This window comes from Ovis aries, chromosome 4 (genome assembly GCF_016772045.2).
Source record: "Ovis aries strain OAR_USU_Benz2616 breed Rambouillet chromosome 4, ARS-UI_Ramb_v3.0, whole genome shotgun sequence".
NCBI lineage: Eukaryota > Metazoa > Chordata > Mammalia > Artiodactyla > Bovidae > Ovis > Ovis aries.
In genome coordinates this window covers 97,461,518-97,487,500 of record NC_056057.1, presented here as the reverse complement: position 1 = coordinate 97,487,500, position 25,983 = coordinate 97,461,518, and the positions used below count along the sequence as shown (strand labels likewise).

At 51.3% G+C, this 25,983-nt stretch overlaps 1 protein-coding gene across 3 annotated transcripts in view; it reads left to right on the top strand.

The window, feature by feature from the left end:
- PLXNA4 (plexin A4) overlaps positions 1 to 25,983 on the top strand; it is a 499,413-nt gene that overhangs the window by 459,353 nt on the left and 14,077 nt on the right. For 2 of the 3 annotated variants that reach the window (XM_012177152.5, XM_042248843.2), the window contains 5 exons: positions 14,920 to 15,023; positions 15,553 to 15,652; positions 16,992 to 17,182; positions 18,479 to 18,648; positions 22,949 to 23,161. In XM_012177152.5, coding sequence (XP_012032542.3) covers positions 14,920 to 15,023; positions 15,553 to 15,652; positions 16,992 to 17,182; positions 18,479 to 18,648; positions 22,949 to 23,161 — 778 coding nt within the window. The other variant, XM_042248844.2, reaches the window with a different exon arrangement.

The following is a 25,983-nucleotide window of genomic DNA, read 5'->3' as shown; positions in this document are numbered from 1 at the left end:
TGGAGGGGTGGCAGTGGAGGTGTCGTGTCTGCAGCAAAGAGGATTTAGTCTGAATCCGCGTGGCCCAAGGTCTTGCCACCACCTTCTCTGTGCCCCCAGGCCTTTCCCTTTGCCTCTGTGCTGTGCTTCTAATTTTTGCTGACTACCAAAAGCAGGAGGGATCTGGGTCAGTGATGGAGGAAGGATAGAGAAAAATGAGATATGACAGCCTACCATGGAGCAGGGTGACATTTTATTTGAATGTTCCATGAATAGATCGCATAGCCTATATAAACAAGGGCTTGCCACTTAGGGCCAGCTGAACTTAGATCCAGTTACAGCTTGCCTGCATGTCACTCAGTGACCTGGGGAAATCCTAGTGAGGAGCCCCAGGCTCCAAAGAGGCCAGGGCTGAAGAGAGGCAGTTTGGCATCACGGATCAGCATCACACCTGCCTGAGTTTGGGTCCTGGTTGCACTGAGTTCTGTGTAACCTTGGTCTAGTTGCTTAACTTTTCTGTGCCTTAGTTTCTTTGCCTATAAAATGGAGATAAATAATAGTGCCTGCCTCATTGTAAGAATGAAAGGAGAGGATGCATATAGAAGCCTTTAATGCACTGCCTGGTCCATAGTACCTCCCAGGAAGTACTGGCCACTATTATTACTGATTATGAAGATAATACTGGTGAGGAAATGGTATGTATCTGTTTGTTGATCCTGGGCATGGAAGGAAAGGTGTTTAGGTGTGTACATGGTTGAGTCTGGAAATTAATGGCAACATAGAGGGGAGACGACCTCCAGAGGCCCCTAATGCATCCATCTGGCCTCGAAGCTGGCTTCAGCTAAGCCATCCAAAGCAGATGGGCATCTGTGCTATTTTCTAAAATCCGCAGGGAATTTTCATTCCCTCCCACTGCCTCACCACCCCTCCCCCCAAATTCTGATGCCTAAAGACTCAAAATCAGGAAATACACTCACCTCAGTTCTTACTGATTCCCCACCCCCCTCCTCACCTCTCCTCTTGGTTGGCTCTTGGCAGGATGTGTTTGGCCCTGTGCCCGGAGCTTGGCAGCCGGGAGAAAGAGAGTCTCTCCCTCTCTGCCCAGAGGGAGAGACTGGCTGAGCACATTCTCCTCTTCCCTTTGGAGCTGTCTCTGTGTATGTTTCTGGGACAAGGAGGAAGTATCTGTGAGATCCTCAGGGTAGAGGGTACCGGGCGAGTGTGTCCCCAGCACTGGTCCCTAAGTTGGAGTGGCCATTTGTGTCTGTGTTGGGGGGAGTCTACCACCAGGAAGATCCCACAGACTGATGGAGTCAAAGGCTCAGTTATAGAACCAGTGGGAGAGAAGATAGTGCCAGGGAAGGAAGACCCCCATGTCCCTAGCCCCAAGTAATTAAGTGAGCTGATCAACCATGGGTCTGCCAGGGAGAACTGAGTTTTCTACGGTCACCAGGTAGTACTCACCATGCCTTTTATTCATCTGTGAGAGCCGTGGCTTGTCAAAGTCCTCATCTGCAATATGGGTGGGAGGAGAACCCTGGCCTAGCAGGACCATGAGGAGGAACTATTACAAGAACCTTTATCTTCATGCTGGAAGTTGAGTTTCAAAAGCTTGTGCCTTAGTTTAGAACATGGCAAGAGCTCACTGGGTGGGTGCGTACAGAACTGTGCACTTCTGGTGCTTGGGAATGGGCTGACCTCCTATGGGGGAGAGAGACCATGTCAAGGCTGGTAGGTAGATATTGTTCAGGATCAACCGTCCCCACCTGGAAGCGACACACCCAGAACTTGGAAGGGGAGGGACTGCTTTTAACTTTAGAACGTTTGTTGGGTGCAAGTCCAGCAAAGCAGATTGTTGATGAAAGGATGTAATGAATCTGGAGTGGAGGCAGCAGTATCCAAAGCAGACATGGCCACTTCCTGCCATCCACTTCCTGCCGTCTACTTCCTGCTGTCTACTTCCTGCCATCCACTTCCTGTTGTCCACTTCCTGCCATCCACCATGAGTGAAGGAAGCCTGAGGTCTATGCAGCAAACAGGGCCCGCTCAAAAGTTGCTACTCTCTCAAGCTAGAGGCTGCTCAGGCCAGAGGCATGGTGCTCACCAGGTCCCAAGAGGGCAAAGGAGCCATCCTTCTCATCACAGGAGCTGCTAGGGAGGATGCAAGATCACTGGATGGATGAGCCCTCGCAGAAGGCAGGGTAAAGGGGAGAAACCAAAGGAAGGAGACAATTTGAGCATCTGGGGCCTTGTCTTCCTGGGGAAGTGGTGTCATATTGAACTTCTCACAAAGGCCTCCCATGATGGATGCTCTTCTGAGGAATTTCCTTCTTTTCTATTAAGTGCAGGGTCTAGAGCTGTCTCCGCAGCTCTGGTCTTCTTTCTACCAAAGCCAGATTCCATAACAAATAAAATAGGGCCTCCTCAGAGACCCAAATGCTTCTTCCACAAGATTTGCTCCCATTCAGTTGCATGGCCTCCGTGGGGAGAGAGAGGCAAGGCAAGTTTTTCCCATTGTGTAGGTGAAAGTGCCTTGAAAGCCTGAATGCAGTTTACAAATATAAGGTGAGATTGTTATCAAAAATTAATCTGTGCCAAAAGGACATATGGGCTTCCCTGGTGGCTCAGCGGTAAAGAATCTGTCTGCTATGCAGGAGATGCAGACAGGAGACATGAGTGCGATCCCTGGGTTGGGAAGATCCCCTGGAGAAAGGAAATGGCAACCTTCTCCAGTATTCTTGCCTGGAAAATCTCAATCCATAGGGTCATAAAAGAGTCAGACGCAACTGGACAACTAAACAACAGCAACAACGGGACACAGAGCATGTAGGCACAGAGAAGTCTCTGAGGCACATGCATTGGAGGCAAGACAGCCAAGCATACCCCTCCACTTCACTTCCCTCCATGCTACCTCTTTCCATGGCTGACGGCATTGGGCAAAGACTGCCCACCCCCACCTGGCAAGGCATGGACATCTGTCCCAGGCCAGCTTAGAAGGAAACAAAGACATTTTAAACCACCTCTGTTATTACCCCAGGTACATCCAGCTCCAACCCCTTCCCCTGCCTTTCATCATCACTATGGCACCTGGCCTGGCCTAGTCCCCTATTCCTAACACTTCTGTTCATTGTTCCTGGGACTGAAGCTCTCCTACCCTGCCCACTCCACCAGCTTCTACAGGCATTGAGGGAAGATGGGGAACTCTATTAGCCAGTGTTCTCCAGAGAAACAGAACCAGTGGGATGGGATATGTTTATATAGAGAAAGGCTTATTTGAAGAAATTGGTTCATGCAGTTATGGAGGATTTCATTAATAATGGACCAGGAGGAATCTGTTTGGGCTGGCATAATGGAATACCATAGCCTGCTTGACTTATAAACAACAGAAAATAATTTCTCACAATTCTGGCAGCTGAGAAGTCCAAGATCAAAGTGTCAGCAGATTTAAGGTCCAGCGAGAACCCACTTCCTGGTTCAGGAAGAAGAAGGTAATGGCACCCCACTCCAGTACTCTTGCCTGGAAAATCCCATGGACAGAGGAGCCTGGTAGGCTACAGTCCATGGGGTCACTAGGAGTCAGGGACGACTGAGCGACTTCACTTTCACTTTTCACTTTCCTGCATTGGGGAAGGAAATGGCAATCCACTCCAGTGTTCTTGCCTGAAGAATCCCAGGGATGGAGGAGCCTGGTGGGCTTCCGTCTATGGGGTCGCACAGAGTCGGACATGACTGAAGCGACTTAGCAGCAGCAGAAGCAGCAGCAGAGAACCCACTTCCTGGTGCATAGATGGCCATTCTTTTATTGGGACTATATGTGACAGAAAGTGGGCAAGAAAACATGTGCTCAGTCGCTCAATCATATCCAACTCTTTGTAGCCCCGTGAACTGTACCCCACCAGGCTCCTCTGTTCATGGGATTTTCCAGGCAAGAGTATTGGAGTGGGTTGCCATTTTCTTCTCCAAGGAGCATTCTGGGATCTTTTTTCAGTTCAGTTCAGTCACTCAGTCGTGTCCGACTCTTTGCGATCCCATGAATCACAGTACGCCAGGCCTCCCTGTCCATCACCATCTCCCGGAGTTCACTCAGACTCATGTCCATCGAGTCCGTGATGCCATCCAGCCATCTCGTCCTGGGTAGTTCCTTTCGCCTTCTGCCCCCAATCTCTCCCAGCATCAGAGTCTTTTCCAATGAGTCAACTCTTCTCATGAGGTGGCCAAAGTACTGGAGCTTCAGGTTTAGCATCATTCCTTCCAAAGAAATCCCAGGGTTGATCTCCTTCAGAATAGACTGGTTGGATCTCCTTGCAATCCAAGGGACCCTCAAGAGTCTTCTCCAACACCACAATTCAAACGCATCAATTCTTTGGCGCTCAGCCTTCTTCATAGTCCCACTCTCACATCCATACATGACCCCAGGAAAAACCATAGCCTTGACTAGGCAGACCTTAGTCAGCAAAGTAATGTCTCTGCTTTTGAATATACTATCTAGGTTGGTCATAACTTCTTCCAAGGAGTAAGCGTCTTTTAATTTCATGGCTACAGTCACCATCTGCAGTGATTTTGGAGCCGGCGGTGCATGGGGCCTGGCCCCACCAGCGGGCATTGACCCAGAGCCACGGCCGGGGGGCCATTTGGCTGGAGAGAGAAGGGACAGGTGACCCGATCTGAGCCCAGCTCAGCCCGGCCTCCCTCGGCGGGGGGCGAGAGACAGCAAGGGGAGTTGAGGTCAGAGAGGTTATCTAGGGAGACCCCGAATACGATATCCCGAATGGGGATATGGTGAAAAGCCTAAACGAGGGAGATCTGGTCGATGTGGGGTGAATGGAGAATATCTACTGACTGCAACCACAGAGAGGGGAGCCCTAAATCTAGACAGGGGTACGGGGTGATAGAGACAAATGAATTTAACTCAGATGACCATTACATCTACTCCTGCGGGCAGGAATCCCTCAGAAGAAATGGAGTAGCCATCATGGTCAACCAAAGAGTCCGAAATGCAGTACTTGGGTGCAATCTCAAAGACGACAGAATGATCTCTGTTTGTCTCAAGGCAAACCATTCAATATCACAGTTATCTAAGTCTATGCCCCAACCAGTAATGCTGAAGAAACTGAATTTGAATGGTTTTATGAAGACCTACAAGACCTTTTAGAACTAACACCCCAAAAAGATGTCCTTTTCATTATAGGGGACAGGAATGCAAAAGTAGGAAGTCAAGAAACACCTGGAGTAACAGGCAAATTTGGCCTTGGAATGCAGAATGAAGCAGGGCAAAGACTAATAGAGTTTTGCCAAGAAAATGCACTGGTCATAGCAAACACCCACTTCCAACAACACAAGAGAAGACTCTACACATGGACATCACCAGATGGTCAACACCGAAATCAGATTGATTATATTCTTTGCAGCCAAAGATGGAGAAGCTCTATACAGTCAACAAAAACAAGATCAGGAGCTGACTGTGGCTCAGATCATGAACTCCTTATTGCCAAATTCAGACTTAAATTGAAGAAAGTAGGGAAAACCGCTAGACCATTCAGGTATGACCTAAATCAAATCCCTTATGATTATACAGTGGAAGTGAGAAATAGATTTAAGGGCCTAGATCTGATAGATAGAGTGCCTGATGAACTATGGAATGAGGTTTGTGACATTGTACAGGAGACAGGGATCAAGACCATCCCCATGGAAAAGAAATGCAAAAAAAGCAAAATGGCTGTCTGGGGAGGCCTTACAAATAGCTGTGAAAAGAAGAGAGGTGAAAAGCAAAGGAGAAAAGGAAAGATACAAACATCTGAATGCAGAGTTCCAAAGAATAGCAAGAAGGGATAAGAAAGCCTTCCTCAGCGATCAATGCAAAGAAATAGAGGAAAACAACAGAATGGGAAAGACTAGAGATCTCTTCAAGAAAATTAGAGATACCAAGGGAACATTTCATGCAAAGATGGGCTCGAAAAAGGACAGAAATTGTCTGGACCTAACAGAAGCCGAAGATATTAAGAAGAGGTGGCAAGAATACACAGAGGAACTGTACAAAAAAGATCTTCACGACCCAGATAATCATGATGATGTGATCACTAATCTAGAGCCAGACATCTTGGAATGTGAAGTCAAGTGGGCCTTAGAAAGCATCACTATGAACAAAGCTAGTGGAGGTGATGGAATTCCAGTTGAGCTGTTTCAAATCCTGAAAGATGATGCTGTGAAAGTGCTGCACTCAATATGCCAGCAAATTTGGAAAACTCAGCAGTGGCCACAGGACTGGAAAAGGTCAGTTTTCATTCCAATTCCAAAGAAAGGCAATGCCAAAGAATGCTCAAACTACCGCACAATTGCACTCATCTCACATGCTAGTAAAGTAATGCTCAAAATTCTCCAAGCCAGACTTCAGCAATATGTGAACCGTGAACTCCCTGATGTTCAAGCTGGTTTTAGAAAAGGCAGGGGATCTTTTTTACAAGGACACTAATCCCATTCATGAGGGTTCCACCCTTATGACCTCAGGCACCCTCCCAAAGGCCCCACCTCTAAATGCCATCTCATTGAGGGTTAGGAGTCAACATATGAATTCTGGGAGGATGTCTAGCGTGAAGGCTGTTAAGTCCAGAATCTATAGGGAAAGCCAGCAGGCTGGAGACCCAGGGAAGAGCCATGTTACAGTTCAAATCCAAAGGCACCTGCTGCAGAAGTCCCTCCTCCTCAGGGGAGGTCAATCTTTGTTCTACTCAGGCCTTCACCTAATTAGAAGAGGTCCACCTACATTATGGAGGGCAATTCGCTTTACTCAAAGCCAACCAATTTAAATATTAATGTCATCCAAAAACACCCTCACAGAAACATCCAGAATAATTTTTAACCAGCTATCCAGGTGGGCACTGTGGCCCAGACAAGTTGACATATGATAGAACTAACCATTGTAAGAGTCAAAGCGAAGGACACAGAACCTGCCTTTCTTTGAGTGTCTTGGAATCTAGGGAAGGGAAGACATCCCAGGGCAGGAGTTAAGGACTATGCTGGGGCGAGTGGGCCTTGGGAGCTTTGAAAGCACAGTGCTAGGGCTCCCCACTTTGTTATATGTGAGGCTGTCCTCACCAAGTTGATGCCCCTTTCCTCCCATAGGTATTGGTTATAGGTACTCCCTTATACGGGACTTCAGTGGTGGCCTAGTGATAAAGAATCTGCCTGCCAATGTAGGATCCCTGGGTTGGGAAGATCTCCTGGAGAGGTCATGGCAACCTGCTCCAGTATTCTTGCTGGGAAATCCCACGGACAGAGGATCCTGGTGGGCTACCGTCCATGGGGTCACAGAGTCAAACACGACTGAGTGACTAAATAAACCACAACCCTGTTACATCACCAAACGCCTCAACCAACGTGTCATAAGAGCCTGCCCTGGGGAAATGCCCAGCGCAGAGGGAGCCATACGGCTGGCAGTTCCTCATTCTTTGCACAGTAGAAGGAGGCTGGACACTGCTCTTTCCGAGCCAAGGGACTCTTGTCTCCTCTGTTCATTCCCCAGAGGACATAATTGATGCCATTCTGTTCCACTGCACAGGAGACTCTGTAGCTCAGAGAGGCATGGAGCCTGGGCTCTGGTCACACAGCAGGAAGTGAGAACAACCACTCCCTTCCCGCACAAGCTCCTCCACAAGCCATGACCTCCCAGTTCCTCTGGTTTAATGCAAGTGCCCCATCAATAGCCCCGGAACTCCGCCACCCCTTCTGTCTGAAAGGGTATATTTTTTCAAATAAGTAATTCCTGTATGCAACAAAAAGATACACTATCTTCTGAATGAAATATAAAGAGTTCACAGCAACTGTCGCCCCAGTTTGCATTTTTCGCTGCACCTGATGGGAAGGACAGATAAAGATAATGGGATTTTTTTTTTCTTTTTTATTTCACCTCCTTCTCTCCCTGGAAGGTGGAAGTATAACAAATTGGATTGTGAGTGTTTCTGTCCTTTGTGCTTGGAGCCTGGAGTAGGGCAGGGGCTGCAGGCAGAGCTGTGAAGAGGTCAGAGCCAGCAATTTTCCCTCGGTGATGTGCATATGAATACCTGGGTCACCTTTCCTACCTGGGTCACCTTTCCTCCTTCCAGCCACCCATCCCTTGCCTCTTAACTCTTCTTTGACACAGCACAGCATGGCACACCACCCTGGAGCACCACCAGAGCCTCCATATTATTCCATGTTCAAGAATACCCACTAAGCTCTAGCTCACCTCTCTTAGATCGAGTAGTGGAGCACAGCCTGCTTTTTCCTTTAGCTCTCCAGACTTCCTCAAAGCGACAACTAGCTGGGGCACCACACTTTACAGTTTGCAAAGACCTAGGGCTTGAAAGTAGATGGCACTGTTCGATTTAGGGTTTCTTCTTTTGAACACCACATTTCCTAGTTCACTTATTTTATATTTTAGAACTTGCTCTCACCAGCAAATTATTCCTCTTTTAACCAATCATATTTAGATGCCCCCCCCAATTCCTGAGTCAATTTCCCAACTATTTGCATTGACACTGATTCTGTTCTGGCCTCTCCCCCCTCTTCTCCAAAGCTGCTCCCTCCCACAGTTTGGAGTGGCTGGGTGCCGAGGGCATCCAGGCTCCCTGCCAGGTGTTCTCCTTGGGGCTCACCTGCAGACAGATGTGCAGCAGTAGAGTTGTGGCTCCTCCTCTAGCCTTCTGCTCGGGACCCTGGTTTGGGAGGCAGAGAGGGCCCTGTGCGGGCTGGCGTGTGCACCTGCTGAGACCCTGCTCAGCACCTGGCAGGGAAGAAAGGCAGCCTGGGGTGGGAGTGCAGGCAGCTAGTTCTAAAGTTGGTTCCCTGTGGATCAGAAGGGTTGACTCAGCCAGTTCTAACCAGCCTGGTGGGCACCCCCTTCATCCCTCTAGCTCACCCCCTCCTAAAGCTTCCTGTGATGGGTCTGAGGAGAGAGGCTGATGCAAAGACTGGACTGGGGTCTGGGGCAGGCAGAGTTTGGTGGCCGCAGAGCCTTAGGGGGTGAAATGAGGTATCGTGCGAGTGTGTGCGTGCGTGTGTGCACGTGTGTGGCTATGCGTGTGTGTGCATGCACATGCGTGCGCGCCTGTCTGCATGCACACCATGAGGCCCTGAGCTAGTGAGGCGATCGTGCTTCCTGGGGGGGCTTCCCTCTCCAAGTGATACCTGCTGGTGGGTAGGGGACCTTCCAAGAGCCAGACCCAGTGATGTCCTGGGTGCCAGTGTTTCCTCCAGGTGGCCTGCAGATAAACCCCTCCTTCCTCTACACCTCAGCTCCCTACTATTCCTCTGGACACCTCTCAGAAATGTGGGGGCACCCCATTGTTGCTCCCACGCCTTCTTCTCCAAGAACCTCCAGGTACCATCCTATCTCCTGAGCATCCCACCCCACCCCACCCTGCCTTTGGCCAGGTCCTCCCCTTCTTGGGCAGGGCTCCCCTACTCCTGTTCATCCACCCCCGTCTCTGGTTTTCCAGCTCAACCCTAGATGCCTTAGACACTAGACTAAGATATTAGTAAAGTATTGGTATTCCAGACCTTTCTTAACTCAGTTCCAAACTTCCTTCCTTCCCACAAGGACTCATCCTCACGAATCCCTAGAAGTGGCACAGAAGTGGCACCTGTGGACCAGAACACCTCCCCGCTCCCCAAATACCCCTCTACTCTCCCCCTTTTCTGGGTCTGTGCGCCTTTGTTTTCCTGCATAACCTTCCACACAGAGGCCTTCAGGGGTCAGGGCTTTCGTGTTAGGAAGTTTTCTTGTTCATCTGAGTAATGTGCTGCCAGCACAGTGCCTAGCACACCGCGGGCACTCAGTTTTGAGTGAGTGAGGTTAGAGCTCTAAGACTTTGTGGATGTGGATTCTCACCATGGTGGCCGTAGGAGATGCCTCCTGTGTCCTAGTCCGGGGGGGGCAAGGAGATGACCTGGTCCAGTGTGGGCAGGGTGATGAGTCCCTGTCTTAGGATTCACTGGGACCATCACCAAGCTCACATCATTTGATGCCTTGAGGCATTTTCCAGTCTCACTGTGCCCCGTGGGCAGGCAAAGCTGTCGGGCAGCTGGGCATTCATCCAGAGGACACTGGCCATTGGCCCAGCTGTCATTTTGCCCCTCAGCTGTTCTAACAGGGTCACCTGGTACACAGCAAGGTGTGGACACAAAAGAGAGATATTTTTAGTGCTGTTTTCATAGGCAAGACAGAAGGAGCCTATTTGGTGGAAAGAATGCTGAACCTGGGATGAGGAGACCTGGATACTGTTGATTTCCATTACTGTTATTAGCACTAAGCCTGTGTTGGATATGCAGAAGTACCCAGAGCACAAAATTAGATATGCCCTTGCTCGGGGGCCTCGTGACCTGGCCAGCCGTCCACATTGCCAAGGACACCAGACCTGAAGACTGCAGGTCTGCCTCGCCCTCAACTGGCCCACCCCGCCCTTGGGGCTCTCTACCACTGGGTAGGGATGAGGGTTCATGAAGCCGGCCATGTAGTTTGTGGGCTGGACTCTTCCTGGGACAGAAGGAAGCCAGCAGCTTTGATCTTTGACCTTGGCTGTTCCTGGTCCCAGTGTGAGCTCCACAGCCCCTACCTCTGTCAAGAGCAGGTCTTGAAGGAGCACAGTAGCACTCCAGAAAGCGGAGCCTACCCTGTTTGATTTTCTTGAGATACCCCATGGTGAGTCTGGGGAAAGAGAGTCCCTAGCTGGCTTGGATATGGGGTTTCAGAAAAGGAGGGAAAAGAGTGACATGGAAATGGCATGTGTTCAGGCCACAGGTGAGCTTGAGGACCCTGGGCAGAGAAGAGGGAGACTGAGGGATGAGTTTAGCCCACTTATGTCGCTTGGTGCCAGGCACTCCCTGCCCTCAGATTGCATCCACACTCTTCCATTCTAGGTCAGCTGGGCAGGCTACCCACAGCCTCTCTTCTTCCTTGTATGTCCCAGGGATGGAGCTACCAACATCAGGCTCCAATATTTCTGGGGTTCATTCTTCAGGATTGGTTTGGAGATGGAACAGAGGTTTTCACTTTTGCACCTTTCTGATATTTCAGGGGGAAAAGGCACATAGCACCTTTCCTGTAGGAGGAGAAGAAAATAACAGGCTTGAGAGATCTAAGAGAGCTTCCCTCATGGCTCACACGGTAAAGAGTCTGCCTGCAATGCTTAGTCGGGATCTCCTGGAGAAGGGACTGGCTACCCACTCCAGTATTCTTGCCTGGAGAATTCCACGGACAGAGAAGCCTGGTGGGCTACAGTCCATGGGGTCACAAAGAGGTCAGACACGACTGAGCAATTGACACTTCACTGGAGAGATCTGAAAGCGGGACTAAGTGTTCTCCAGCTTTCTATCATCATATTGGTGGTTGGAGGAACATTTTTAACTTTTTGAGATAATTGCCAAAAAGACAATAGTCGTTGCCTCCCTGCTGCCCACTGGCACCCCACCAGAGGCAGGGGCTGGGACTGGCAGGACCAACAGACAGGGCACCTCTTCTGACAGCCCTTAAATGTGTGACTAAGCACTGACATCAGTGATGAGAAGGCTTCCTGCTGCCCTTGACCATCCTGCTGCCCACTGCGTATCATCACGGACCACAAGCCGCAGCCCGTGTGGAAGGCATGTAACCCCATCCGCATGGACTTGATTTTGTGGAGGTGGAAGTGCTGTGTCCCACTGGGATTCCTGGAGCTCAGAGTCTGGAGTTGAGGGGAGGCAGCTACCCACCAGCATCCCAATGTGGCCACAGCCCAACTGTCCAGTCCAGCCATCACTGTCCACACCCCCAACACTTGAGTGGCCCACACATGTGGTGGGCACCACGCTGCAGAGCTCCAAGTTGCAGTGACCTCCAGGTCTGCCTTCCCAACCTGCTTCTTTAATTTCCCAGTCGTAAAACTGGAAGAACGAGTGATAGTCATTCCAGAGAACTTTCACTTTGGTGGTGAACATGCCCATTGAGCTTCTGGAGGTCAGCTCTACCTTTGTCCTAGGTTCTAACAGCTCAGCTCACAGCTGACCTGTAGCTTGCTGTCTGCCCACCATGGAGCAGCAACCCACGGGTAGAAAATCCTTTCACTGCTTGGGAACTAAGCCACCGTTACTCACTCACTTACTCTTTCTCCTCTTTCATCTATTCATCTATTTCACTCTTTTCACTTATGTATTATTCATGTAATAAATACTCATCAGGTACTTACTGTGTCCCAGGTGCTGGGCCAGCCCTGCTGCTGGGCATCTGGCAGCATCAGTTTTGTACTCCCAAGGAGAAGCCATCATCCCTTGGCTGCCCTGAGTGGGGGGAGGATGGCCACACTCTGCCCTACATTTTTTCAGTCGAGGGCAGAGAGGCAGCCTGACTCCCACTTGCTTACATAATTGCTGGACGCGATTCAGAGCCAGGGCTGCTGCATAGGGCCGCAAAGGCTGCGCACTGCACAACTTCAGGGCAGTTGTTTAGTGAAGAATTGTGCATCCGGCTCCAGAATTCAGTCACCAGCAGTCACTGCTTGGTCCCCCCGGTGGTTTGGTTTGTTCACATCCCCCTGAGAGGTGCTACAGAGCCATTGGCAAGGGAGCCAGTGCACACCAGCAAGCTGGCCCTCGGTGGGTACCTTCCCCCACTTAATCCTGCCCAGCCCCACAGCCTCTTCAGTGAAGCGCAGTCCTCCACCCTCGGGCCTGGCCAGGAGACTTAGTGTCCAGAGCTGGGCCCCTGTTCCTCCTCCAGCTCCCATGTGGGGCATGCAGAGCACTGCCTGCCTTCTGGGCCCCCATCCATGTGCTCTCCTCTGACTTAATGGCCTGGCACCATTCACAAGGCAAGAGGGGAGACCCATGAGGCTTTATCATTCAGGGCCATTTATCTTTGTGCAACTAGGACAACATGTGCCCCTGCCTTATTCTTGGCCCAGGCTGGTCTTCAGTTCAGTTCAGTCGCTCAGTCCTGTCTGATTCTTTGCGACCCCATGGACTGCAGCACGCCACTGCAACCACTCAAAAAACATGCACCTATACCTACCTGCATAAAATCTAAAACAAAAAATCCCACAACAGAACATGATAACAAACAAACAAAATGCTGATGGCCAGGTGCCCTGGTGGGGCATCTCCTCGTTTACATACCACCCCACCTGCCCCGAGACCCTCACCACCATGATCGAGTCCAGCTGTGCCATCAACAGCCCTAAGTGACAGGTGGTCGCCAGAGACCTCTGGAGGCGCCTCTGCTCCAGTGAACCCACATGGCAACCTCATGTTTTCCTTCCTGGGACAGCCCGTTGCTACAAGAAGCTCTAAACCAAGCAGCAGACAAGCTCGGGAGCTAGAGGCACGGACGTGGCTGTTAGAAATATCTCTGTTCCTGCTGAAGGCAGGCAGCTCCCTTCCTGGGCCTGATTCTCATCTGCAGCACTGGCCACACCAAGTGCACAAGGCAGGAAGGAATCAGTCATGGTCCCTCAGCCTGGACGGGAGGGAACAGGGGAGGGAAGCTGAAATGTGTGTCTGCAGAGCCACAGTAAAAAATCCAAGGCGGGGTTAGACCAGGACTGTGGGTAACTCACGCCAGCTCCCACCTGCACGCCGCAAAAACCCGGTGCTCTCATCCGTTTCAGAATCTCAGCATCTGTGAGGCACTGAGTGGGGTCATGGCTGCTTGGAAACCAGATTCCTGGCTTTTAGGCAGACACACATGTTGTATTTGAATTGAAAAGGCCGTTTTCCTTTCTGGTGTGTGCATGTGAGCGTGTGTGTGTGTGCGGAAGTGGATGCGTTCGTGCATGAGAGCTGGCGTGTGTCTGGCTTGCACCTGGGTCTCCATGTGTGAACTTTTCAGGACATGAATGTGCGTGTCCCTATCTCCATGTGATTTGTACCACATGTGGTGGGGAGGGTTTGGCGGATGAGAAACAGTCTCTTGTTCCCCCATGTGGGATCCATCAGCGAACCCATGCATTGTAGGTGTCTGGGACCCATGAGGATAAAGTGGGAGGTAAGCGTATACCTATGGCATCAAAGAAAATTAGGTGTTGGATAGATCACTAAGATGCTGTTCGCCACATTGACTTTGTGGCTGTTCTTGGGCATGAGGATAGGTTTTGCTGGCCCCTCCACATACATTTTACTCAATCTCTCTGCCAAGACTGGCCCACCTGCTGGCTTTTGGGTCCAAGTCACACCCCTGGAATAGAAAGAGGGTGCCTAGTGATGGAATTTGCAGTCTTGGTCTCGTTAGCTCCAAGACCTCACAGTCAAGCAAAGAGTACGTGATAGTGGTGATGCCACCTTGCATTTGCTTAGTATGTTCTTAAGTGTCTTCACTTGCCTTTTTTTAATACTTAGTTTTGGCCGTGCTGGGTCTTCACTGTTGTGTGGCTTTCTCTAGTTGCAGTGCAGAGGTTTCTCACAGTAGTGGCTTCTGTCGCAGAGTGCAGGCTCTAGGATGCCCAGGCTTCTGTAGTTGTGGCATGTGGGCTTGGTATTTGCAGTTTCTGGACTCTAGGGCACAGGCTCAGTAGCTGTGGTGTACTGGGCTTAGTTGTTCCACGGCAGGGCAAGATCTTCCCACAGGAAGTCAAACCCATGTCTTCTGCTTTGGTGGGACGATTCTTTACCATTGAGCCACCAGGGAAGCCCCCTGCCTTCTTCATTCATTTAATAAGCATTGACTTCTTGCCGATGTGGCCACCCACCAGGAACAAGTGGGCAGTGGAGGTGACGTTATTCCTAGGGCTGTCACATAGTTTGTTGGAACCAGACCTGGAAGTCAGGGTCCCCCTGTGCTGAGAGCGTCCACGCCCCTCCTCTGGGAGCATCTGCAAGCACCTGTCTGTCTTCGGATGCACCCTGAGGTGGTGCCATGCACTTGCCTGCACAGGAGTCCTCAGGATCCCATGGGAGGGGCCCAAGGGCCTGTCTGAGATGGAACTGTTCCCCCTACAGAGTGGCGACAAGGAAGCGGGGCGAGGATGATCCTGCAGGATGAAGACATCACCACTAAGATTGAGAATGACTGGAAGAGACTCAACACCCTGGCACATTACCAGGTGAGGGGACCGTGGATGGGGAAGGGCTAGCAAGCTAGGCAGCCAGGTGCCTGGGGGTCTCTGTCCGTGAATAACAGGGCCATCCTGAGGCTCTTACCCAGCCCTAAACCCACTTCTTCACCAGCACTTTGTGTGCCCTTAGTGACCCAGGGAAAACATGGCCCCCCAGGAGACCCTGACCTTCCTGGAGATAGCATGCTGGGTGTGTGCTTCCCGCAGGGCATGGGCAAAGACCCTGAGCAAAACCCTTTCTTAGGTGAGCCCTGGAGTTTAAGGCTGGGTGCTCTCCCAGGGAAGCATAAGGATAGAGGGTGCTGGTGAGAGGCTCTTGCCTGAGTCACTCCCAAGAGTGAACCCCACCATGGACTGCAATTCTATATTCAGATCTGTCCTCTTTCATCAAAGGAAAACTGACAGCCTTCTCTATCCCCTGGTTCTCGGTGAGGCCCTGATTGTCCCCAAGGACCACGTTCATCCTGATTGGGTGGCAGTTTCTGTGCCCAGGCCCTTACCTGCCTTTCCCTGGTAGGTGCCAGATGGTTCAGTGGTGGCCTTAGTGTCCAAGCAAGTGACAGCCTACAATGCAGTGAACAACTCCACTGTCTCCAGGACCTCAGCGAGTAAATACGGTGAGTTCATCAAATCCTTCTGGGGAAGAAAGGATGCCCCCTGGGCAGCTGTGGTCACCAGGGCAGCACTGCTGGAAGACAGTGGGTGCCGGCGATGGGGAGTGGGGAGGGATGGGGAGTCAGGCAGGCTGGCCCCCAGAAAGGAACACTGTACCCAAAAGAAGGTTCCTGGTTCTGAGCAGGGACTCTGATGCTGGAGCTTCGTCCCTGGAAACAAGAAGAAAGTCTAACCTTCCTGAGCGCCCTACAGTCTCTAAGATGCTTCCACGTTTGTGATAACTCATTATCAAACATCAGGTTCATAATAATCAGTGAATTAAATAATTATTATTTCCCCCTATTATGCAGATTAGCAAATGATAACTCCGATGCACAGAGGCTAAATGACGTGTAAAGGTCACACGCTATGAAGCAGTTGAGGGAAGGTACAAACCCAGGTCTCTGCTCCTTGGGGCAGGGAGAAGGGCACTGGAGGGGGGCTGGATGCTCTGGTGCCTTCATATCAGCAAAACTGGCTGAAAAAGCCATGAGCTTCATGAGATGGTTCTGGGAAATAGAAGACAACACACAATGGTGCCTGCACACAGTGGGACCTGCCTCTTCTTTTCCTGCTCGGCACTCATCTCACCACACCTCACGTTGCAGCAAATAAATGGTCCAGGCGAGAGAGGCAGGTGAAGGTACACAAGTGACAGGGCAGTCACTCAGCTGGTTAGTCACCAGTTAAGGGAAACAGGATCCCAGCTCTTTCATGAGCACGTGCTAAGTTGCTTCAGTCTGTCTGACTCTTTACGATGCTATGGACTGTAGTCCACCAGGCTCCTCTGTCCATGGGATTCTCCAGGCAAGAATACTGGAGTGTGTTCCCATGCCCTTCTCCAGGGAATCTTCTCTATCCATCCAGGGATAGAACCTGTGTCTCCAGCATTGGCAGGTGGGTTCTTTACCACTGACATCACAGGGGAAGGCCCCCTCCCCACCCCCCCGCCACCACCCAGAGCTCTTTCATTGGTACTTAATTGGTGACACAGAACACATCCTGAGACTTGAGAGCTCTTACAAGGAAAGTACAAAAAGAGACAAGCTTGCATTTTTTACAAATTGAATCATAAGGGCTGGAGAGACGCAAGTACAAGAGGGAAGGGAATCCGATTGGGTGGACAAGACACAGAGAATTTCCTAGAGGCGGTGGAAAAGGTGTTCCAGTTTCAGGAACAGACAGAAGTGCCTCCAAAGGCGAGAAGGATCAGAGTTGGCCTCAGCTGGAGCTGAGGTGTATCATGAACAATAGGCTGGAAGGCTGGGTGGCCTTACCCGCCTGGGTTCCTTGCATTGGCAGAAAACATGATCCGGTACACGGGCAGCCCTGACAGCCTCCGTTCACGCACGCCAATGATCACCCCCGACCTGGAAAGTGGAGTCAAGATGTGGCACCTGGTGAAGAACCATGAGCACGGGGATCAGAAGGAGGGGGACCGGGGGAGCAAGATGGTGTCTGAAATCTATCTCACACGACTGCTGGCCACTAAGGTACAGGACATCAGCCAGGGTGTGGGCGTGGGTGGGTTATGCGGTGGGGTGTCATCACCCCACAGAAATGTCAGAGCTGGCAAATACCTAGCATCTGTGCTGGTGCCACCCCTCACTCCACCTCAGTCATCCATCCACGCAGGCCCTCCTCATCAGCCTGATCTCCTTCCCAGCACAGAACTTCAGCATTCTTCTCAACCCAGTCCTGCAACCAGCCCCTCCCATACATCCAGGCTGGCACACAGTATGAAATCTCGATTCCATCCCTTCTCTTCAGTTCAGTTCAGTTGCTCAGTCGTGTCTGACTCTTTTCAACTCCATGAATCGCAGCACGCCAGGCCTCCCTGTCCATCACCAACTCCTGGAGGTCACTCAGACTCACGTCCATTGAGTCAGTGATGTCATCCAGCCATCTCATCCTCTGTCGTCCCCTTCTCCTCCTGCCCCCAATCCCTCCCAGCAACAGAGTCTTTTCCAATGAGTCAACTCTTCGCATGAGGTGGCCAAAGTACTGGAGTTTCAGCTTTAGCATCATTCCTTCCAAAGAAATCCCAGGGCTGATCTCCTTCAGAATGGACTGGTTGGATCTCCTTGCAGTCCAAGGGACTCTCAAGAGTCTTCTCCAACACCACTCTTGCCCTTGCTCAAATAGAGAGACACTAGCCATGTGCATTCCTGGTCCTCTGCCATGCCTTCTGGAAGACTGGCTGTATATCTCTGGGGTGTCATATACAGTCTCTAGCGGTGGAAATTGCAGCCCCATCAGTGACTTTGCAGGCCCCCTTTCTAATCCTGGTTCTAGGGACCCTGTGTGCCTACAGTTAGTCCCTCAAAGCCCAAGACTGGCCCCAGCTCCGCTCTCTATGGAGCCAAATGAGTAAACTGTTCATTAGCTGACGTGAGTAATGCCCAAACAGAACCAGCAGATTGTGCTTGTCTGCTCTGACCGAGTGAGTTGTTCATTAGCATTTGTGAAAAGTGCTAAAATAACACCGCCGAAGGGTGTTAAAACCAAACCGCGGTGTTGGCAGAGGGAGGCTTCCTTAGGCCCAGTCATCAGTGTTATATCTATTTTCCACGTGCCGGGGAAATGGAAAGCTGCTCCGAGACAGATGAGAGCGGGCGGGAGGAGGGTGCAGATTCTTTGCACACGCTTCCGCGATTTTACCCAAGCAGGCCTGGCTGTGTGCTGGCCTCCCCTCCCCTCCACCATCTGGGAGGCCAGGCGATCGTACAGCCCCGCCCTCAGAGCTCTCAGGGCGGGCGAGCTGTGTCTGAACTTGGTCCCCTCCGCAGGGCACGCTGCAGAAGTTCGTGGACGACCTGTTCGAGACCATCTTCAGCACGGCGCACCGCGGTTCGGCCCTGCCCCTGGCCATCAAGTACATGTTCGACTTTCTGGACGAGCAGGCAGACAAGCACGGCATCCACGACCCGCACGTCCGCCACACCTGGAAGAGCAACTGGTGAGTGAAGAGCAAGCGGAAGCCACACGGGGAGAGGCCATCCCCGAGTCGATGGTCGGCCTTGGAGACAGGCACGAAGGGGCCCGCCCGCCTTCCCCCTTGTGGCAGCTCTGCGCAGGCGCTCTCCAGGGCTCCGCCTCCCTGCAGTCCTTTTGGGTGTTCACTTCCTCTCTTCATTCCCTCGGTGGAGTCGTCCATCTTTGTCATCGGTCCTTTCAGTCAACAAACATTAAACCAACCACATGAGCAAACATGAGCATACCAGCTGTCACAGCCAGGTCGCTCTCACATCCTGCTCCCTCCCCTTTGCCTGATATCATGCTGGACCCTGAGTCTGCAGACTCGGGTCGTGCCTTCTGCCCTCCGTGGGCTGACAGGAGGGCAGCTGATTGAATAGAGGGGCACATGTGAGGATGTGGGGTGCGTGTGTGCAGCCGGGCTGTAGACAGGCAGGAGCTCACAGAGACTCTTAAATGGAGTTTGGAGCACAGCTAGGAGTCACCTAGGTGAACATGGGAGTGTTTCCAGTCCATTCAAGACATGGTTTTCCCTTTCCAGAATTCCCTTTGGGGAAGGGACTGTCCCATAACTAGGGTGTCTTTGAGACGAGGGGAGCCTCTAACTCTTAAATGACACTCTAGGTGTCTCATCACGGTCCCCTCTCTCCTTTAGCCTTTATCTGCCTTTCCCTTCATTCGTGTGTCGGTTGTTTCACTGTGAGACTGCAAGGTCAGACATCAGTATGCAGCTCTCGTGGCAGAATCTTGCACAGAGCTGGGACTCAATAAATATTGATGGAGATGCAGAGCCAAGATGGTCTCTACTTGAGAGTTCCACCTGGGGTAAAGCTGTCTTATATGTAGTCCCTTCAGTTCTGGAATTGCCTCCCAGTAGCTTTTACACAGTCCCTGTCCTGGGGTGTTCTTCCCCAGCACATTCTTTCAAAGCAGCACCTGCCGACTGCCAGGACTGAGATGGTACTAGAGCTCAGCCAGCCACCCTGACAGCTGCTGCTGCTGCTAAGTCACTTCAGTCATGTCCTGCTCTGTGCGACCCCATAGACGGAAGCCCACCAGGCTCCCCCGTCCCTGGGATTCTCCAGGCAAGAACACTGGAGTGGGTTGCCATTTCCTTCTCCAATGCATGAAAGTGAAAAGTGAAAGGGAAGTCACTCAGTCGTGTCCCATTCTTAGCGACCCCATGGACTTCAGCCTACCAGGCTCCTCCATCCATGGGATTTTCCAGGCAAGAGTACTGGAGTGGGGTGCCACTGCCTTCTCCGACCCTGACAGACCAGGGTCCCAAATCAAAACCCGGATCTAGGCAGAAGTCAGCCTGGGGCACTGAAATGTTATTCAGGGTAGGATGCTCTGGCTTCCTCTCTCCCCTGAAGAATAGTGCATCTCCACTAAAGTTGGAAAGTCAGGCAGGAACAGTTTTGAACCATAAAACTGAAGAGTAGGGTTGCTCCCACAGTAATTCTGGGTACATTGTGGAGTTCTTGTGACCTTTCGGAAATAAGACAGTTAGACTCTGGATCCCATCTAGTCCAGTGCTGGGTGAAGGCTGCTCCCTCTTCTGAAAGGCCTGCAGGTCTGGCCTCTCCCAGTGACTGCCCATAGGTAAGATTGCATTTGAGGACTTCCCTGGTTGTCCAGTGGTTAAGACTCTGCACCCCCAATGCAGGGGCATGGGTCTGATCCTCAGTCCAGGAACTAAGAGCCTACATTCCACATGGCATGGCCAGGAGGAAAAAAAAAAAAGATTGCATTTGACTCTGCACACCTTTTCAGAATGACTCTGCAGAGCTGTTCCAAGGGCATGTCCCTGACCCACCCAGTCTGCTTCTCTCTGCCACTGAGTCTTCCTTCCTACCACCTGAGTTGAGTGCCTGCAGCCTTCAGAATACAAGGAATGCCCTGTCCAGACCTTATCCTGGGAGAGCTGCCATTTCCAAACCATGCCTTGTAACCTTTATAAGTGCATCCCCTGAAATGGTATCTAAATGAGCATACACCTCCCACTGGGCTAAGTCCACCTCCAAGATCCAATGAAGTCCTTGGGGGAGAGGGCAGAGTCTTCCTTCCCTCCAGTTCTTCCAAGTTCCAGCTGTTCTCAGAAAGATCTCCGGTCCCAGTGAAGGGCAGTCAGGCAGGAGTACCAACTCTCATGTCCTCTCACCAGAGAACACACTTCCCCAACCCTGACCATGGCCGCCTGGGCAAGACTCAGTCAGTCCAGGAATTATGAGATCTACATACTGGCTTAGGGTCCATTGTTCCTGATTGGAAAGAGATTGTTTCCTTATTCCTGGCTAAAGTTGTAGCTCACCCTCTCCCCTGCCCCCTTCCTCCTCATCCCCATTCCTTTTCTCTTTTAAATAAACCTCCTGCTCATTTAGCCTGAGTGGCTGCAATCAACCAGAGATTAGTGCCACCACTAATGTTAATAATATGCTAATATTTCATTAGGCAGGAGCTGCTGTGGTTTCCCTGTTTGATTTGTCTGTCAGCACAACTGGCTGAAGGAAGGAGACTGTTGGAAAGAAACAACCATGTGGCAAGTGTGGGCTCCAGGGTCCCTCTCCGTGTTGAACTTCAGGAAGCAGGAAGATGTGACTGGAGGTTTCATCATTTGGGCAGCTCTGCATCCAGGGCTCTGAGCCCAGCTCTCGGGGTCTCCCCTGGGCAGCTGCAGTGACCCTGACTGTCCCCCGAGTGTCAGAACTTTTACCGTCCCTTTATTTACTCTTTGGATTTCCCAGGATGAAACAAGGGCCACTTAACATTGTTAGACCTCAGTACTGGCTCCACAGCACGTTTCACAGGAACTTAATAAATACTTGTTGACTGATTGACAGTCTTGAACATGAGGTCTTACTGTATTTGAGCATTTGTTTTATGTATATGCTGGCTGCTGGGAGATACAACGAATATAGAAATCTTGTTCTTGCTGGGTTGAAATAATGTGATTCAAAAGACTTTTAGTTCTAAGAAGCAAGCCAAACACATAGGAACATTAGGACTGTTACCAACTATTACCAACCGTGAGAATAGCAACCAAAACAACAATAAAACATCAGGGCACATGGCAGGAGGTGAGGAGCTGGGGGCAGAGGGAGGGAAATAAGTGATCCCTTGCTGGGTGCCATCCCACTTCCTGATCTACGTCTCCATAGGCTGGATGGCAGTTGCAGGATCAGAGAGCCAGCGGAATGCAGTCACAGAGGAGCACGTGGGCAGGCTTTACCCAATGCCCCAGGATCCTTTCTAGCAATAGCTAGAGGGTTTATGGTTCCCAGACTGCACTGCATGTTTCATGTCCTGTTTGTTGAACTGATTCCCCTTTGGAGGTACCGTCCTCCTCCTTTTCCTCCCCCTCTTCCTCCAGGCTTCATTCAGCGAAAGAACACCTCTGTATCTTTAAAACAGAGACTATTCAGCGCGGTCCCCTCTGTGAAGACTTTCCAGACTTCTGGACACGTCCCTCTGGGTAGCTTTGATCACACCAACCTGGGTCTTAAACTGGACCCCCTCCATCCTCTGGGTCCAGCACCTAAAATTCTTGATTGCGTGCCTGACTCCCCATGAGCCCACCAGAACGCAGGCTTCTCAAGGACCGGGGACAGGTCTTATTCACACTGTACCCACAGCGGCTAGCATGGCTCTTGGTACAGAGTAGGTGCTGACTGGAAGAAAAGGAGAGGAAGGAGAGCACATAACGGGGCAGGTGGGAGCCAGAGGTGGGGTTTGTTCAGCTTGCTAGCTTGGAGGTGAGAATCAGTAAGTTTTGCTTGAACTGTTTAGTGCCAGGGCCCTCACCATGTAAAAACAAGTTGATTAGGTCAGGTGGGGAGGAAGAGTGTGGCTTCTTCCACATGTTACAGTGAGGGCAGAGAATAATAAATAGCCTAGGTTCCAGGCTATTTAAGATGTGCCAACCAGATATGTTTTGTATCTGACATGGGGGCAGACAGTGGAGAGAGAGTTAGACATTCCACGTTCTAGCACCTGTCATGACTGCTTTGAGCCCCAAAGCCTTGTGCTCTCAGGGCCGCTGGGGAGTCCTACAGCTCAGGCTGGGCATCGACACCTCCAGTGCCCATCAACGCTGTGCCTCTGAATGGACTGTTCAGCCCTGCTGATCTTCAGCTCCCCAGAAGGTGAATTGATGGCATGGAGAAGGGCCCTTCCGAAGGCTTGCTTCCCAGCCTTTTGTCTGCATTCAGGGACCTCTCTGGGTCAGTGTCCAGCTCCCCCACCCCATCTCCCTTGACCATCTGCCTCTTCCCTCTACACAGCCTGCCCCTGCGGTTTTGGGTCAACATGATCAAGAACCCCCAGTTCGTGTTTGACATCCACAAGAACAGCATCACGGACGCCTGCCTCTCCGTGGTGGCCCAGACCTTCATGGACTCGTGCTCCACCTCGGAGCACCGGCTGGGCAAGGACTCCCCCTCCAACAAGCTGCTCTATGCCAAGGACATCCCCAGCTACAAGAACTGGGTGGAGAGGTGAGTGCTGGCCTGGGGAGCTCAGGCAGGACCCTGGCTGCAGGAGGCAACTTCTCTGGGGGTGTGTAGAGGGGCCCCCTTCCCCTCCGCAGTGGGTGGGGCTTGCAGACTGGTCCTTGCACCAAGCCCCACCCTGCATGGGGACACCCACAGCCCGAGGACCCGGTGTTGTCTGTCGAAACAAGAATGGGACATGGCTAGAAGTTGCCACGGTGCTCTGCTCCCCTGCATGGAGGACCCAGATCTTCCTAGGCCCAAGGAAGAAGTATAGTCCACTGCTCTAATGCTCCCTGAAAAAATAAAAACAAAAAAGACTTCAAGGGACCAAAAAACATCTTGCCACACACAGACTGGAGCCCTGTCCGTCTGCCAGTTCTTCCAGTGTCCTGTGGGGATGTCATGGTTACCCTGAAGAGCTTCTTGCTGTCCCAGTCCCTTGATGCTCAGGCGATGAGCTCTAGATGCTTCAGGTCCTGATCTAATCCAGCTTCAGCTGTGCACCTGTGTGTGTGGTGGGGAGGGCACCTGTATGCCATTAAGCTGGGTTCCTCTTGGCACAAAGCTAACTCACGGTAAACAACATTCATAGTTTGTCTGAGTCGCATCAGCTCCGTATGCCAAGCACCTGAGCTAGACAACCAGCTGAAAATCTATTTATTTATTCATCACAGCAGCTCTGGAATATAAGAGGACAGGCTTTATAACCTCATTCTGTGCCCATGAAGGTGAACTATACATACAGAATGGCTGAGTAATCAGTCCAAGATGACTTAAGTGGCCAAGAGAAAAGTAGATCCCCAAATTAAACTGACTCCCAAATCTTTCTACCATTTACGATCCTTTTAGACAGGGCCTCTGCCAACCCATATGGTGTCCATGTGAATTAAGGAAGGTGCTCCTTCCTACCAGAGGATGTGGCCCCATGCCAGAATATGTGGTTTGTTAAGTGACAGGCTGACTGTCAGCCCTAGCTCACGCCCACCTTTGAGCAGTGAACAGCCTGCGCAACTCTACATGGCAATTCTGATTTTAGAGTCCCTTTCTCTTTCTTCCAAGCTTAAAGACAGGAAACCTGGATGGAGACTCAGATTTGGGAACTTTTTGAAGAGTCAAAGAAACCAGAAGTTGTTCTTAAGTCAGCAACTGAGACAGAATGAACAATATCGTTTTGCTCATGGTAGAGACACAGTCCCCATCTTTATAGCTGAAAACTGCTTTCCCTTGTACAGAGGGAATAACCAAGAAGGGGTGGGATACTGGCCATTCCCAGTCACAAAAACTGACCATCCCACCCCAGTTCTGCTGAAAGAGTTGAATTGTTTTCCCTCTGCCCCTGTCCCTTGATCTCTCCCCCACCCCTTCCTGCTGGTGCCTGTGGTGTGCATCCAGCCTTGGCTGTCAGAGAGAGAGCTCGCTCTTTTGTCCTTGTATCTGATTATGTCTGAGTCACCAAAGAGGCTTTTACCTCCCCCTGCGTCGCGAGTGGCTCACTCTTCTGACTACAGAGCTGCCAGGAGCGAGCTCTCCCGTGTGGTCAGCTGGCTCTTCAACGAAGAGAGAAAAGAAAGAGGCAGCAGCTGGGCTCTTGGGCATCCCTGCCCTGGTGCAGTGTCAAGGCGACGGGACCTCGGGCAGGGAGGGAGAAGGCCGGGATGAGATGGGCTGGGAGCATTGATGAAGCATCTGCTTAGAGGACGCTGCCCCAGAACAGCACACTCAGTCGGAGGTGAGAATAATGCAAGTGCCGAGCGAACGGTCTCCCTCTTGCTTGGTGCCAAATGAGAGGTGGGGCACATAGCTGCTACAGGTCACAAGTCACCCCAGTCCATCTGGTTATTTTTAGGAGTACCTTGATGGTTTCCATTTCTTGTCTCACTAGTTTCTTAGCAACCAATGGCATTCTCAGGAAAGTCATCTTTCACTTGTTTGGGGGTCACAAATCCTTTCTCCTCTCCTTATGGGATGAGGGTGCAAAGAAGAAGGGGATGAGAAATAGCACCCCCTGGTCTGGAGATCTTGTATAGAGACCTTCTTCCTTTGGTGATCAGTTCCACCCTCCCTTCACCAGGAGGCTGGCTTGCTGAGGGCCCCGGCAGCCTCGAGGTCAGAAGAGCGATGGTAGAACCCCCTTTTCTCATGGCCAGGGCTTTCCCACCCCCTGATTTTGAGGTCTGACTGCTGTAGGTCCATACGTAGGGCCTCACTGATGTAGAGTGTGCTCTACACGCATTTGGAGAGGGCCTTCTGTCTGCGCCACTGAGACATGGGGTTTACTCTGGCTGGCCCTCTTTCTAGGGGGTTGGGACATATATGGATTCCATAGGCCTTACTAACTCTGCTGCTTGGGTAGCCCGAGTCATCCTGTCCCACCTAAGCTGTCACACCTCCCAGAAGTTCTTCATCTCCCTATCCCTGCACCATCCCCGCTCCCAACCTCCCACCTGTCCTCCCATCCCATCTCCCTCCCATCCTTCCTTCCGCTTGTCCTCTCATGCATCCTTCATCCCATTCCTGCCTCCTTGCAGCACTGCTGGTTGGCAGCCCCACTGCAGACTGCCAGTCTTTGCTGCTTTCATCCAAGTAGGAGGGGTTTTGCTTACGGCCACATCTAAAGTAAGGGAGAAGAATCTCTTGGTTCCCCAGTAGCAACCACCCACTCCACTCATCTTAAGGAGCAGAAGTCAACAGTGTTGTCACCAAACTGGTGTGTTACAGTCAGTAGTCACTCCTATGTCGTTGCCAATAGCAGTAACATTTTCATGCTAGAGGGATTGCCTCTCATATTAAATAGAAATTAATCCCAATAAGAAGAGAGTGAGAAT